A 15,775-nucleotide genomic window follows, 5' to 3' on the forward strand; every position below is an offset into this window, starting at 1 on the left:
TCCTATCCATACTCCTTAGGTGAAATGCATCTAGCTCAACCCTTTCAGCATCAACCACATTCATCACATCAAAAACCTTCTTTAATTCCTCCACAAAATTTTTTGGATCCTCAGTATTGCTCGAACTGGTAAACTAGGAGGATTCATTCTCAGAAATTCACGAATCCTCTAGGTGTCAGCCTCTTCTTGTTGAGCTCCACATTGTTGGCCGACTTGGTTAGTCATTGTTTGTCTTAACATCCTGATAACCTCATGGAATTCAACATTTGTGACTTCTCCTTGAGGTTGCATGTCTGGTCCATTAGGTAACTATGGCTCTTTAAAATTCCTCCTAGCTAGAAAACATCTTGCTACTCTTTGTGGAGGCATGATGATCTGAACACGCGCAAGCACAAATTTGAGATAAACTCTAACGCACAAAAAGGAATATGAAATAAGTGAGGAATTCCAAAATGTGGAAGCCTTCTAATTATAGATGTGGCGCGCTTCAAACCGATAAATAGGAATTTACAGACACGGCTTCATAGACTCCCTAAAACTCTTGAACTCTATGCTCTGATACTAAGTTTATCACGCCACGAACCTACACGTTGGATATGGCCGGCACTCAATGACCGTTGTTGGCCTTGAGCGCACCCTTGGCCTGACTTACTTAACTCAGCGGAGTACTTAACTCAATATAAGAATCATTCTCATAAAAATAACTTCAAGTAGATATCTGGGCAAAAATGATACTTAACTCTCACAATAGAATATCTGAAATGCAATTAAAGAGAGACTTAAACACTTAAACTGTCTGACGGTCTATCTTTCTATGAAACCTCTAGCATTCTAAGATGGATGTTGGGAAAGACCCCACAATATCCTATAAAGTAAAGACTAGAAAGAAATAAAAGAATCGTACGAAATGCAAGGAGGCCCATCACTAACTCTGAGTGATCAAACTGGATCAACTAGGCGCTGGATGCTAATATTGGTTACATGCGTCTGCATCATAAGAAGATGAAGGCCAACTGGCATCAGTACATTGAATGTACGAGTATGCGAGTTGGAATTTTAAACAACAATTTCAGCTCGAAAAGAATAAGAAGAAACACTTGCCTTGGCTCTGCTCCACTCATGAAATATTGAACTTAATATAAAACAATAATGACATGTGCAATATGTATATAAAAAGCTTGTAAAATAGTGTAAACAACTTAACTTGTTAAGGAAAATGTAATAACAAACTCAATTTTACTTATATATACAAGTAATATAGTTTATGTGGGAGATTTTTAACCGACAACCACCACTATGAGCCTAAATGGTGATAACGTCTTTCCCGCGCTGCCAGAATTGTCTTATACGTTGTCGTCGCATAAAACTCCTTAACTAAGTGGATCCACTAACTTAACTTACGTGATCATCTAAAAAGTATGACCCGTCAATACCCATAATGGTTACATGGTTTTCTTGGAGACTTGAGTTAATATGAACTCTCATCCTAACATTAGTACTCAACACTACTCCAAAAACATACTTTAGCTCATGCTGTTAAAATAACTTCCTTTCTCTAGGTTGAGATAATTACTCAACACTTAGCTTTAAAAAGCTATTTAGGAATAAATGTTCCCTTTTCTTCTCAAAACTCTTCTGGGAAATCATAGTCTCGTTAAAATTTAAATGTGAAAACATTTATGAACTTTTAGGGAATACTGAGTTCCCTTATAACTTTTGAGAAATGAACTCAACTCTTTACTCTTTGCTTAACTTGAAACTTGAGTCTTAAATCAACTTTTAGGGAATACTTAGTTTCCTTATATTTCTTGAAGTAAAGACTTCAACTTCTACTCTTTACTTTAACTTGAAACTTGAGCCTTAAAACGAAGTAAAAATGTTTAATAAAGACTCTTTAAAACCTTTAAGATTTTTTCTTTGGACTTGCTTTTTAACTTTCGACTTGACTCTTAACTTCTCTTACTTTGATCTTAGCTTTCATTGAATGAATTATGAACTCAATGTTATGATTCGTGTTTTTGGTGATTCCTAGGTGTTTAGAAATCATTTAAAGTAATCATAATCATTGGAGAGTGTTAATATACCTTAGAAGGACTTAGCTAGGCTAAATGACGAAGACAAGGCAGAAAATGCCGACTCGGGTGCGTACGGGGGCGCTGAACAAGGCTCAAGTTATTGAGGCATGATTCTTCGTACAGGTTGCGCGCCACTCAGGCCTCAGTGTTATAGGACAGTTTATGGCACACTGCACGTGCGACACGCCTGGCCTTGCCCATATGCGTCTGACGAATTTTTCAACTCATTTTTCATCTCCAAACCCTCCAAACCTCCCTAATTCTTTCACCAAAAACTTGGGACCACTGCTACACTCAATACCTACTGGATTCAACTCGAAAATAACCTGGAGAAACAAGAATGAAACGACAGTAGGCATCCAACAATTCAATCAATGAGAATTTGACAATTTTCTTCAAGAATTTAACCTTTTAACATGTAAACAACTCACAAATATCTGAATTGAAACACCTTGATGTGTGGGTGAACTAACGTAACACAAAATATCTCACACACCTGGATACGGATCACCCCCGACCAAATCCACTTGAAGTTCTTGATGTTCTTGGCAAATTCTTGACTTTTCTCCCTTCTCTTCTTCTTTTTTATCTTCTCCAAGCCCTAAGCATGAATTTAATTTTTACAAAACTGAATTAAGGCTTATTTTTACCCCTCATAATCCCTTAAAATGAACTAAGAAAATAAGTGGTGAAAAGACTAGTTTGTCCTTCCTTAAATACGGAATTGGACTTTCCTGGCTTCTTCAACCTAACTTCCAATAGACATATCTCCCTCATACGATGCAGAAAATGAAAAAACTCGACGGCGTTGGAAATATCTCTCCAAGGGCTTTTCAGCCATATCAAGAACTACCTCTAATGCATCCTGATCTAGAAGTTATGGCCGTTTGAAAATGACCAGAACTCACTTTCTAAACTTAGAAAATTTTCCAGATTTTCCTTTTCTTTCAAAAAATGAATATTTTTAGTTTCTCAGTTTATTCCTAGCAAATTCAAATTTGTGAGATGTTACATATTTCTTACTACGTCAATCATATGAATCTACCAAATTTCATATTAATCATAGCCTTTTTTTGTGAATTCCAAAATTATGATCAATTTGGTTGAAAACACTATTTGGACAAAATAGAATTTTATTTTTGTTAAGTAATTCTCAACAGATATAATTAATTTGTAAAATTGATACATGAACCAAGAAAAGAGAACATTCTAAAAACTATTTACATTATTTGAGTTCTATTTTCTAAAAACTAATTACTCCAAAGAAGCATACATATCTTCACAAGAGTCATAGTTCATAAGTTCATAGTTGAAAATCATAATTTAGACATGGGTGAATGTAAATTCACCTAAATATAAAGTATCAATATTAAATCATGCATTATAAGACTTAATTAACATTAATAAATCCTAATTAAAAGACATCCATAAAGATTGAATTGAAATCCTAACTTGATCAGTTGAAATTGAATTTAGAAATTATAAACCTTTGGAATCCATTGAGAAATGGACTCCATGGTGGAATATCCACATACCTTAATACTTATATCCAAAAAAATGGAGCATTGATCGAACTTGAACCCTAGCTTCTTTTTTTGTTAATCTTGACATAATTTTGGGATGATGGATTTTATAAAGTTTTGAGGGTTTAGTAGAATAAGGTTTGAGTGGGTAAGTTATGACTGAAAAAGTCATATATAAGCCTTAGGACGAAGGTCAAAATGACTTAGTTTTGATTTTAAAAAAATTAGAAAAAATAATCAAAATATCCCTAAAACAGCTGTCGAACCCTTCTGTGATTTGGACCTACGGTCCGTAGGACTTCCTGTGTACCATCCTGGTTAACAATAGAAAAGTTCAGAAACCTTTTACAACTTTTCATGGGACTTGTGTACTGCTCGTAGGTCTTCATACGGCCCGTGGGCACCAACTGTAGAAATCAAACTTGAATCTCAAAGAAATACCTACGTACAACTCGTACATGAAAAGACATGTCGTTTTAGTGAACTGTAGAAAAGGTCTCGGGACTTGTTTTCAAAAATCTTATTTCCTCCGTTTCTAAGAGACTTGTCTACGACCCATAAAAAGACATGCAAATAGTAAACTGGTCTCTTAGACCTGAACTTGCTAGTTGTAATTTAATGAAGTCTTTCCCCTTTGAAATCTGAGTAGCTACAAATACTTACTACTACTTAATCTTGGCAATTAAGGGAGGGATCGTATAACCAAATACGACCAAAAACTCATAACATATTCAAAATAGAATATTTCTTACTAGGTCATTCATATAAATCTACCGAGTTTCAAATTAATCAGAGCCTTTTTTGTGAATTCCAAAATTATGATTAATTTGGTTGAAAACATTGTTTCGCGAAAATAGAATTTTAGATTTTTCAGTTCAGTAATTTTTATCACATATCATTAATTTGTAAAATTGATACATGAACCAAGGAAATAGAACAAAATTCTAAACTATTTATATTATATGAAAACTATTTGTCAAAACCAACAATATTTATCTATTCATTAAATACTAAAATTCAGAACACACCTTATAGATATTCATACGTCTTGAATGATAAATTTTGATGAGAATACCTACTCATGCAACATACATATGTATTGTGAGATATTCACTCCAATAAATTTTGAACACAGCTAACTCAGATGTAGTGTTACTGTTAACTTAAACCAAGTGAATATCATTATCTCTAGATCCATTGCGTCAATCATATATTACTCAGATCACTAAAAAATTTAATAATTTGTGGATGATTTTTTGACAATTTGTGACGGTTTCTGAATGCAAAAAAAAAATCAACGATTTTTGAAAATGCCACAATTACTGTTGCCACAAATTGTGGCCTTTTTATGAAACCTCTACGATGATCAAAAAAATTGAGTTGTGAATTATGGGGTGTTTTAAAGATAATGAGTGGTAGTTTATAACCTCAACAAAATAATATCAATATTTCAATAAATACATCCGTGGGAGTGTATAAACCTCCACAATATGATATAAATGTTTCAAAAAAGGAAAATGAACTGTAAAAAATATTGGAGGAAATAGTATCTCTAAGTGACATAGTGTAATTATAATGCGCTCTTGAAGAATATCTAGCTCTGAAATATTCAAAATTTTGCTAGAGATGGCTTTGAAAATTGAGATGAAATCCACCAGAACAGTAACTACATGGTCGGGCAATACATTTCAAATTGCCGGTGGTAGAAATTGCTCTAAAATAATATGACTATCATGAATTTTCAACCCAAAAATCTTTTTTTCTACCAAATCTACTCATTGGAGATGTTACTTGAGTAGTCATATGGTACTTTGATATTCTTTAAAGTTGTAAGAAACAACTTTCTGGTGTCCACCTTTTTGCTATGAGTCATTAGTGAAAACACAACAAGGTTATATGATTCATTATGCTTCAGCCAAAGATCACGCCTTATATCCACTTTTCTTAAATACTTTCGCGCATTTTCATCATCATTTGATTTTGATTTCTCATGGAGCAACGTATATATGATATTGTCACATATATTCTCTTCGATGTGCATAAAATCTAGATTATGACACAACAAGTTAGACTGTCAATAAGAAAGTTCAAAAAATATACTTCTCTTGTTTAGTTGCTCGTCTAGATCTTTTCCTTGTACCATCCAACTTTGTTCCTTTACCTTCCGCAAATTTGTCTCAATATTTCAAATCCTGATAGTTTTATAGGTGGATTTCTCTCCTCTGTGCTTCCATTGATGCATAATCGGTTGAATCTAAACATGTGATTTCTTCTCAGAAAGCAATGATGACCCATAAAACACTATTTTTTACTATAAAAAAGATGACAAGGTTCTGAGATACAAGTTGGGAAAGCAAAATCAGTATGTGTATCTCACCAGAGAGGATACCTAATCCAGGCTAGTCACTAATTGTCCATATAAGATGTGCATGCATTTTGAAAGTTTCATTCAATGATGAGTCAAAAGTTTCAAAACCATCATCCCATAACTCGCACAATTCCTTCATAGAGGTTGTAAGTACACATCTATATTATTTCCAGGCATAATGATCATTGATAAGATGAAAGAGGTGTGCTTCATTCATATCCGAGGAAGAAGATTGTACGAAATCAAGAAGACTTGCCAAATATTGTAGGTAGTACTCATTATTCCACAAGGATAAAACCATCGCTATTGATGCCTAACCGAACGTTTCGAGGATCAGACACAAATCCAGAGTGAGTTTGATCAAATGTCTTCCATGCCTCACCATCCCTTGGATGCCTTCAAAAGAAATCCTCCTAATGCAGGAATACCTTTAAATTTTGTTGTACTTGCAATCTACTACAGGAATCCCAAAGTTCTCGTTCAAACCAAATTGATTTCAGAAATTGACAAGAGGATTGAAAGAATCTGCTAGGAATCCCACAATGGACTTCTTGTATACATATATAGTACAGGACAGAACAAGTAGTAGAGAAAGGAGGGGAAACATCAGACCAAGAAAACCTAATCAGAAAGAAAACATTTGAACAGTTCTACGGTTGTGCTGTGGAGAAGGTTCTTCTATGTGCTTAAATCTGCTCAACTGTAGGTGCAGTAAACACCTTTTAAAACCTAAATGGACTAGGATTTTTTTAATTTACAATTTTGAAATTGAAAAATAAGGTTAGGAATAAAAATTATGTTTTTGGGTAGTAAATAGCTTTTTTTAATCTAATCATTTATTTTTGAAAAAACTAGGTAATTTATCCGCGCTTCACGTGGGCATAAATAATCTTTTTAAGCTTTAGAACAATCTTTCCAATAATCGAATATTATAAGGAAGAAGAAAAAAAGTAAATTTTAGAAGGTTTTAGGAACATTTCAACAGAAATTTAATGATTTGACATTATTACATATCTCAAAAATTCTAAATATATAATGAATGATTAAAAATATCTTGGCATCTAATTATTTTTATCTTAACATAATTTATTATATATATGTTTGCTAATATAATTGTCTTGTTAAAATTGAGTGATATTTTTATGTAGCAACCAAGTATCACTTTTTATTTTTTTGTACATGAAAAATGTGGAATGTGACAATTCTATGGTTAGAAGACCGTTTCAAATATACACCACAACAATATAAATAACATTTTTTAGCGAAAATCAACTTGTCTGAGGTCAAACATTCAACACTTATCGTTATTGTTACTTTGTTACTTTAACAAAATTAGTAGAAGGAGAAAAAAAATTGAAACAACAACAAAACAATATTGTTGACCCTTTTAGAAATTCATTCTTCACTAAACTGCTATTTTGAAGACCCTTCTAACTGCTTTATAATGCAATTTTATGACATTTTCAAAAAAAAATGTACGTATAATTATTGCATAATGAATGTACAAGTAGATCAAAATGTTAGATTGTAGACTCATGTTAAAGAAATATTTTTGAACATGAAAAAATTAAAAATGGGTCTAACCTATATAAGTCCAATTCTCAGCAATTACTTGGGACATGAAGGCCAACAAATCTATATTAATAGACATATATTTAGTAAAATCAGATATTACATTTATTAATAGTATGTTTGATTTCATATTATTCAAATTAAGCTTGCCGAAAATAGTCATAAATCACACAAAAAATATATAGAAGAGTTGAATTTTAAGGAAAAAAAGGAAAATATTAAAAGAATGAATTTTGTCAAAGTGAGATCATATACAATACTTCAATCAACTTTCAATCCTTAAAGTACGCATAATATCCACATTTAAAATTAGTAAAAATAGATACTTTACAATAAAAAAGCAAAAAATATGGGCATGCTGTCACGTCCCGAGCCTACACCCTGGACGTGGTCAGCACTCGGAGACCATTGCTGGTCCCAAGCGAACCCTTGTCCTGACTTTCTTAACGCAGCGGAAGACTTTAACACTGAAGAACCAACTCAAACAGAATATCTTTAAAATAATACTCTGCCAAATTGGCAACTTAAGTCTTATCGTTTACAAAAGAATGAAAAGTCTAAATAAACTAACTCTATCTATCTATGAAGCCTCTAAAACAAGGAGTGATGTTGGGACAGGACCCCCAATCAGCCTAACAATTGAAAACAAGAACAAAAAACAACTTGAATAATAAAGATGTCCTCCGGGATGAAAAGAGGCTCACCAACTGACTTTGTGTTGCTCACTAGATCAACGGTGCGTCAAATGCTGATCCTAATTACCTGCTTCAGCATCATAATACGATGCAGGCTAACTGGCATCAGTACATTGAAGTACGAATATACGAGTTAGAAATCTATACAAAACTTGGGCTTGAAAAGGAGTAAGAATGAATACTTACCTTGATGTTGTTCAACTCATGATCTACTAACTCTTATTCAATATAAGCAGATTAAATAAATGCAATATAAAGAAATGCTAACTGAAAACATGCTTAAACCTCTGAGTATATATATACAAGTACACAATAATGTCTGAGATGTTTATAAAATGCAATAATGATGTATTATGAAAATATAATATTGTTGTGTATAAGAATACAATTTACCTGAGGGAGATTCTCTAACCGACAATAATCACATAAGAGCTATAGTGATGATACAACGGTCTACCGCACGCTGCGAGCGCATCCTATACCCGTCCAAAGGTATAAGACCTGAACTGCCTAATGGATCCACTAATAAACTGTGAAAAGGAATCATCTAAAAAGTATGACCCTTTTTTACCATGATGGGTAAAATGCTTTATGGGGGTTGTGAGTTATCTGAACTCTCCCCCATATTAGTACTCAATACTACTCCCAAAAATATACTGGCAGTTATGTTTAAAAACATACTAATTATGTGGTTTGAGATTAGTACTCAAAAGTTAGCTTTTTAAAAAGTTCTCTTAAAAATCATAGTTTCAGCTTTCTTCTATTAAAACTGGCCATCGACTCTGTGGAAGTCTATCTTCCCTTCCTTCTCAAAAGTTTGAAAACATTTTGTTTAAATCCTTAAGGACTACTTAGTTCCCTTATAACTCTTGAAAAGTGAACTCAAGTTCATACTCTTTGCTTACTTAAAACTTTAACTCTTAGGGAATACTTAGTTCTCTTATAACTTTTTAGAAATGAACTCAACTGTTTACTCTTTCTTGAATTGAACTTTAAGTCTTTAAAACAAAATGAAAATGTATATGAAAGACTTTAGAAAACTTGGTAACTTTAGTTTGACTTGCTTCTTAAGTCGTAGACTTGGCTCTTAACTTTCTTGACTTTGATCATAACTTTCCTTGAATTGGATTATGCATTAAAGGATCATGATCTCATTTTTATGGATGATTTAATGATGTTTATATGTACTTGAGAGTATTGGAATCGACTAGGAATGAAGGGTACATCACCTAGGAACTAGTACGAAAAGATAGGGAAAGAACGCGGTCTCCAGGGGGGTCCTGGCGCTCTGAGAGGCGCGGAGTGCCATATCCTGACGGAAGAAGGCTGTCATCAATCACTCTAAGAGGCGCGACGTGTCAGATCCTGACGGGCAAACACTGTCCTGAGGAACTTTGGAGGCGAGGCGCCGCAGCAACTCTCCAACAGGTTTTCCAACTTTATTCTTTGTTTTTCATCTCTAACCTTTCCAAACTCCCATGGATTCCATCCCAAACACTTAGGATCCCTAAATAACTTATTACCCAATAGTTTAGACCCAAAAATAGTCCGGAAACATGGATTTAAAACTAACAGAGATCAACAACAATTCAACCAACAAGAACTTCAAACTTTTCATCAAGAACTTCATGATTTCCTTTCAATTAACTATAAATTTCAGTAACGAATCAAATTGGAGCATGGTTGAAACAAACCAACACCGAATGATCTCACATAACTTGTTAGGCATCACCCCTAACGAAATCCACGAACGAATTCTTGGCGTTCTTGCGTCTTGTTCTCCCTTCTCCTCTTTTCTCCTTCCTCTCAAAGACCTAGCTTATTTTATAAGTGTTTAAGCTGAATGAGTTCAGTTTACACCCCAAAACATTACCCCAAAAACCAATTTAACAATTAACTTGGGGAAAGGCCAAAACACCTTTAACAAATCCAAATTTGGGACCTTCCCTGCTCAATAGCCCAACTTTTGAAAGTCATATCTCCCCTCATACGACCTCCGAAATTTTCAAACTTTGTGTCATTAGAAAGATCTTTCGATGATATTTCCATCCATATAAAGAACTCACCTAAAATCCTCCTGAGGTGGGAATTATGACCATTTGAAAATGACAAAAACTCACTTTTGAAATCTGGAAATTTTCCAAATTTCCTTACTTATTTCCAAATTTCATTCTTCTTGTTTTTGTTAGATTAACCTTAGTTTATCTAGAATACAAGATGTTACAATATCTCCCCCTTGGAAACATTCATCCTCGAATGAGTATTCTTTCTCTAAGCTAAGGATAGTAATATTATTTCAGCAATGAACCAAAAAAGTAAGTAGTAACATGTTTATGCATAATCTTATAGACTGCTAAGAAGAGAGTTTAGTACCTTGATTTCCATTCTCTTCGGATTCAAAGAGATGTAGATATATCTTCTTCATATCTTGCTCTGCTTCCCAAGTCGTTTCTTCAACAAATTGGTTCCTCAAAAGGACCTTGACTGAAGCAACTTCTTTTGTCTCCCACTTGCAAACTTGCCGATCCAAAATCTGGACCGAAACTTCTTCATAAGATAATTTATCCTTAATCCCCACATTCTCTGTTGGTACTATCAATAAACTATCACCCAAACACTTCTTCAACATAGAAATATGGAATACCTGATGAACCGCTTCTAACTCTTGGGGTAGCTCCAACTCATAAGACACATTGCCCACTCTCTTGGACATTCTATAAGGTCCAATATGCTGAGGACTAAATTTTCCCTTCTTACCAAACCTCATAACTCCTTTCATAATTGAAACCTTAAGATACACCCAATCATCTACCTCAAACTCTAATGGCATTCTTCTAACATTTGTATAGGACTTTTGGCGACTTTGTGCTTTCTTCAACCTTTTCATGAATCACTTTCACCTTCTCAACAGCTTGGTGAACTAAATTTGGTTCTATCAACCTCGCTTTGCCAACTTCGAAACACCCAATAGAAGATCTTCATCTTCTCCCACAAAGATCTTCATATGGGGCCATTTGGATGCTCGAATAATAACTATTATTGTAAGCGAACTCAATGAGAGGTAGGTGATCATCCCGATTTCCCTTGAAGTCGATCACACAAGATCTCAACATATCTTCTAAGGTCTGGATAGTACGCTCTGCTTGTCCATCTGTCTGAGGATTAAAGCAGTGCTCAAATTCACCTTGGAACCCAAACCTCTCTAGAAAGATTTCTAAAATTGCGCACCTCTATCTGAAATAATAGAGATCGAAACTACATAAGTCTTACCACTTCTTGAAGGTAAAACTTAGCATAATCCTCAGCAGAATAGGTAGTGTTTACGGTAAGAAATGGGTTGACTTTGTAATTCTGTCGACAATCACCCAAATGGAATCATGTTGCCTTCGCTATCTTGGCAATCCTGTTATGAAGACCATATTAATCATCTCCCACTTTCATTCCGGAAGCTCTATATTCTGAGCTAAACCCCCAGGCCTTTGGTATTCCACTTTCACTTGCTGACAATTTGAACACTTGGAAACTAACTCAACAATATCTTTCTTCATGACTTCCCACCAATATACCTGTCTGATCAAATCATGGTATATATTAGTGGAATATCTGGAGATATGAGACTTCTCCAAGATCCTCTCTTAGAGTCCATCCAGCTTAGGTACACATAATCTACCTTGATATTTCAGCACATCATCTCCCCCTTGTTCAAAGGTCAATACTCTTTGGCTATGGAAACTTGCCTTCAAATCAAGCAAAATAGGTCTTGGTCTTACGTCTCTTTCACATCTGACACTAATGATGATTCATCCCCATTTGTCACCACTATGCCTCCTTCTGTGGAATCCATAAGCCTGACTCCCAAACGTGCAAGTTTGTGCACATCTTTTGCTAATTAACTCTCTCTTTTCTACTTCGAAAAGGGAAGTACTTCCCATGTACAACCTGCTTAAGGGATCAACAACCACGTTTGCCTTACTTGGGTGGTAAAGAATACTCATGTCATAATCCTTGAGTAATTCCAACCACCTTCTCTGTCTGAGGTTGAGCTCTTTTTGAGTGAACACATATTGGAGGCTCTTGTGATCAGTAAATATATCCACAGGAACACCATATAAATAATGATGCCACATCATCAATGCAAACTACTGCAGCCAATTCTAAGTCATGAGTTGGATAATTCCTCTCATGAACTTTCAACTGTATGGAAGCATAAGCTATAACATTGTCATTGTGCATTAATACACAGCCCAAGTAACCTCTTTATTCATCACAATACACCACAAAGACTTGAGTACCCTCTGGTAAGGTCAAAACCGGAGCGGTAGTCAATCACTTTTTCAACTCCTGAAAGCTTTTCTCACAAGCTTCAGACCACTGAAACTTGGCTGTCTTCTGGGTTAACTTGGTCAAAGGACAGGCGATAAATGAGAATCCTTCAACAAATCTCCTATAATATCTAGCCAAACCCAAGAAACTCCTTATATCTATTGGAGATGTGGGTTTAGGCCATCTCCTAACTATCTCAATCTTTTGAGTGTGAACTCTAATGGCAGAAACAATATGGCCTAATAATGCCACAAACTTAAGCCAAAACTCACTTTTGGAGAACTTGACATACAACTTCTTATCTCTCAATGTATGAAGAAAAACTCTTAGGTGACTAGCATGATCTTCTTCATTCCTTGAATAAATCAGTATGTCATCAAAGAAGACGATGACAAACAGATCTAAATAAGGATTGAAGATTCAGTTCATAAGATCTATGAACGCTGCTGGTGCATTTGTCAAACCAAAGGACATAACCAAAAATTCGTAATGCCCATAACTCATTCTAAAAGTTGTCTTAGGAATATTACATTCCCTTACTCTCATTTGATGATCGCCTGATCTGAGGTTAATCTTCGAAAAACAAGAAGCACCCTGAAGTTGATAAAAAAAAAGGTCATCTATTCTTGGAAGAGGATATGTATTCTTGATGGTCAACTTATTCAGCTTATGTAATCTATACACATCCTAAGGGACCTGCCATTTTTCCTAGCAAACAGGACCAGAGCGCCCCAAGGTGAGACACTCGGTCGAATAAAGCCTTTATCTAACAGGTCTTTCAACTGCTTCTTTAGCTCTTTTAACTCTGGTGGTACCATTCTGTATGGCGGAATAAAGATAGGACGAGTATCTGGGATGATGTCTATGCACAAATTTAACTTTCTTTCGGGAGAAATCCAGGTAAGTCATCAGGACTGACTAAAGGGAAGGTAACTCAACACTTGAGTCATTAACTCTGACTAAGTGATAGATACATCCCTTAGAAACTAACTTTTTCACCTTAAGGTACGAAATGAAGAGACCCTTAGGCATTGCTGAACTACTATCCCACTCTATGACCGGCTCATAGGAATCTTAAACTTGACAACTCGAGTTATGAATATATTGATACATAATAGGGATTACGCCAATCCATACCTAGAATGACATCAAAATCTACCATGTCTAACTCTATTACATCAGCCATGGTACTCTTATGACTAAGTAAAACAGGACAATCATGATAGACTCTTTCCTCTAGAATGGATTCATCAACAGGTGTGGATACACTGAATGGTTCGCTAAGTTATTCAGGAGAAATCTCAAAGTTCATAGCAACATAAAGAGTTACAAAAGATAAACTAGCTCTTGGGTCTAATAATGCATAAGCAGTAAAGTCAAAGGATCGAATCATACCAGTGATAACATTTGACAAATTCTCTTGTTCATGGTGATTATTAAAAGCATACAAGCGATTTGTTCCTTCGCCTATACCAGAAGCAACTCCTCTTGGTGCATCCCTGTTTGGTAGAGCAACTGCTGAAGATTGAGCTCTATTGCCTGGTTTTCCACCGCCTTGCTTCTCCTTAGGCACTCTCTCATGAAATGACCCTCTTGATCACATCTGAAACAACCTGTGAAGCCTTCATGACAGATGCCAGAGTGATTCCTACCACACTTGGCATAAGAAGGAGGCTTAGTACCTCCTTGCACCACACAACCTTGAGACAGAGCTGGCCTAGCCTTGAAGTGCTGCGAATTTTGGCCACTATACTCACTTCGGTTTCTAGGTGCAGGTGCACTAGTAGATGATGGTGCATGACTCTTTGGTTTCAGGAATTGTGGTCAGCTTGAACCACCTTTCTGTTGTCCAGACTCATTCCCAGTCTTGGCTTTCTTGATTCGGTACTCTTTTCTATCCTTCACCTTCTCTTCTTCAACTTGTTGAACATATACCATCAGCTTGTATATGTCCATGTCACCTACCATTATGGAAGCCCTACCTTCCTTACTTGAAGCGCGACCCAACCCTGCAACAAACCGACTCATTATGCTCCTCATGTCATTCACTATCTCCAGAGCATAGTGAGATAGCTGGTTGAACTTCATCCCTATCTACTGTAAACTCATGGAGTCCTGTTTCAGAGTGAATAACTCCCTCACCTTGGCTTCCTTCAGTTCGCAAGGAAAGAACCTCCCCAAGAAGGCTTCTTTGAAGCAAGCGCAACTTGGACGTGGTGCATCCTCAACTCTACCATCCTTCCATTGATCAAACCAGGTTCTAGCCACACCCTTTAGTTGATATTTAGACAATTCGACGTTCTCAACATCTACCACATACATTATCTCAAACACCTTCTTTAATCCTCTACAAAGTTCTCTAGATCCTCAATAGGGCTTGATCCAGTGAAACTAGGAGGGTTCATTCTCAGAAACTCATGAACTCTCGAGGTATCAGCTCGTTCTTGTCGAGATGATCTTTGTTTCCCTAGTTGGTTGGTCACAACCTAACTTAGCATTCATATAGCTTCCCGGAATTCGGCATTGGTAACATCTCCTTGGGGTTGCACCTCTGATGCATTTGGAACCTCTTGTTCCTCAACATTCTGGTCGATTTCTGAATGCTCTTCTTCGAGGTATGATGATCTGAAAAATACGTGTAAGCACGATTAGAGAGAGACTTTAGATATAAACTCTTTCCACGAAAGGAACATGAAAGAAGGGAAACATTCCTAAATGTTGTAGCTTCCTGATCATAGATGTGGTGCACTTCACACCGTTGACTAAGACTCTACATACACGACTTCATAGATTCCCTAGGAATGTTGAACTCTATGCTATAATACCAACTTTGACATGCCCCGAGCCTACACCGTAGACGTGGCCGGCACTTGGAGACCATTGTTGCTCCCAAGCGAACCCTTGGCCTGGCTTTCTTAACTAAGAGGAAAACTTTAAATCTACAGAAAAAACTCAAAAGGAATATCTTTAAAATAATACTTATCCAAATTAGCAACTCAAGTCTTATCGTTTACAAAATAAATGAAAAGACTAAATAAACTAACTCTATCTATCTATGAAGCCTCTAAAATAAGGAGCGATGTTAGGAGAGGACCCCCGATCGTCGTAACAACTGAAAACAAGAAAAAATAACGACTTGAATGATAAAGATATCCTCCATAATGAAAAGAAGCTCATCAATTGACTCTGAGCTGCTCACTGGATCAACGCTGCACCAAA

The 15,775-nt window shown here is 35.7% G+C and overlaps 1 protein-coding gene across 1 annotated transcript; it reads right to left on the reverse strand.

Moving 5' to 3' along the window:
• Nucleotides 1-13,841: 13,841 nt before the first annotated feature.
• On the reverse strand, nucleotides 13,842-14,878 carry LOC107030064. The gene is made up of 4 exons (XM_015231468.1): nucleotides 14,699-14,878; nucleotides 14,462-14,650; nucleotides 14,239-14,359; nucleotides 13,842-14,146 (listed from the first exon to the last, which is right to left on the reverse strand). Exons 1-4 carry the CDS (start codon nucleotides 14,876-14,878, stop codon nucleotides 13,842-13,844), a joined length of 795 nt encoding a protein of 264 aa, XP_015086954.1.
• Nucleotides 14,879-15,775: the final 897 nt, after the last annotated feature.

This window comes from Solanum pennellii, chromosome 9 (genome assembly GCF_001406875.1).
Source record: "Solanum pennellii chromosome 9, SPENNV200".
In the NCBI taxonomy this organism is placed as follows: Eukaryota; Viridiplantae; Streptophyta; class Magnoliopsida; order Solanales; family Solanaceae; genus Solanum; species Solanum pennellii.

Bases quoted from the DNA above. Each gene is read 5' to 3' on its own strand.
- LOC107030064 (XM_015231468.1), bottom strand. From the start codon at position 14,878: ATGTATGTGGTAGATGTTGAGAACGTCGAATTGTCTAAATATCAACTA. The intron at 14,651-14,698 runs GTGAGGGAGTTA...AGTTTACAGTAG, and splicing joins GCGAACTGAAGGAAGCCAAG to ATAGGGATGAAGTTCAACCA. The intron at 14,147-14,238 runs GTACTAAGCCTC...TGTGATCAAGAG, and splicing joins AGGTTGTGTGGTGCAAGGAG to GGTCATTTCATGAGAGAGTG.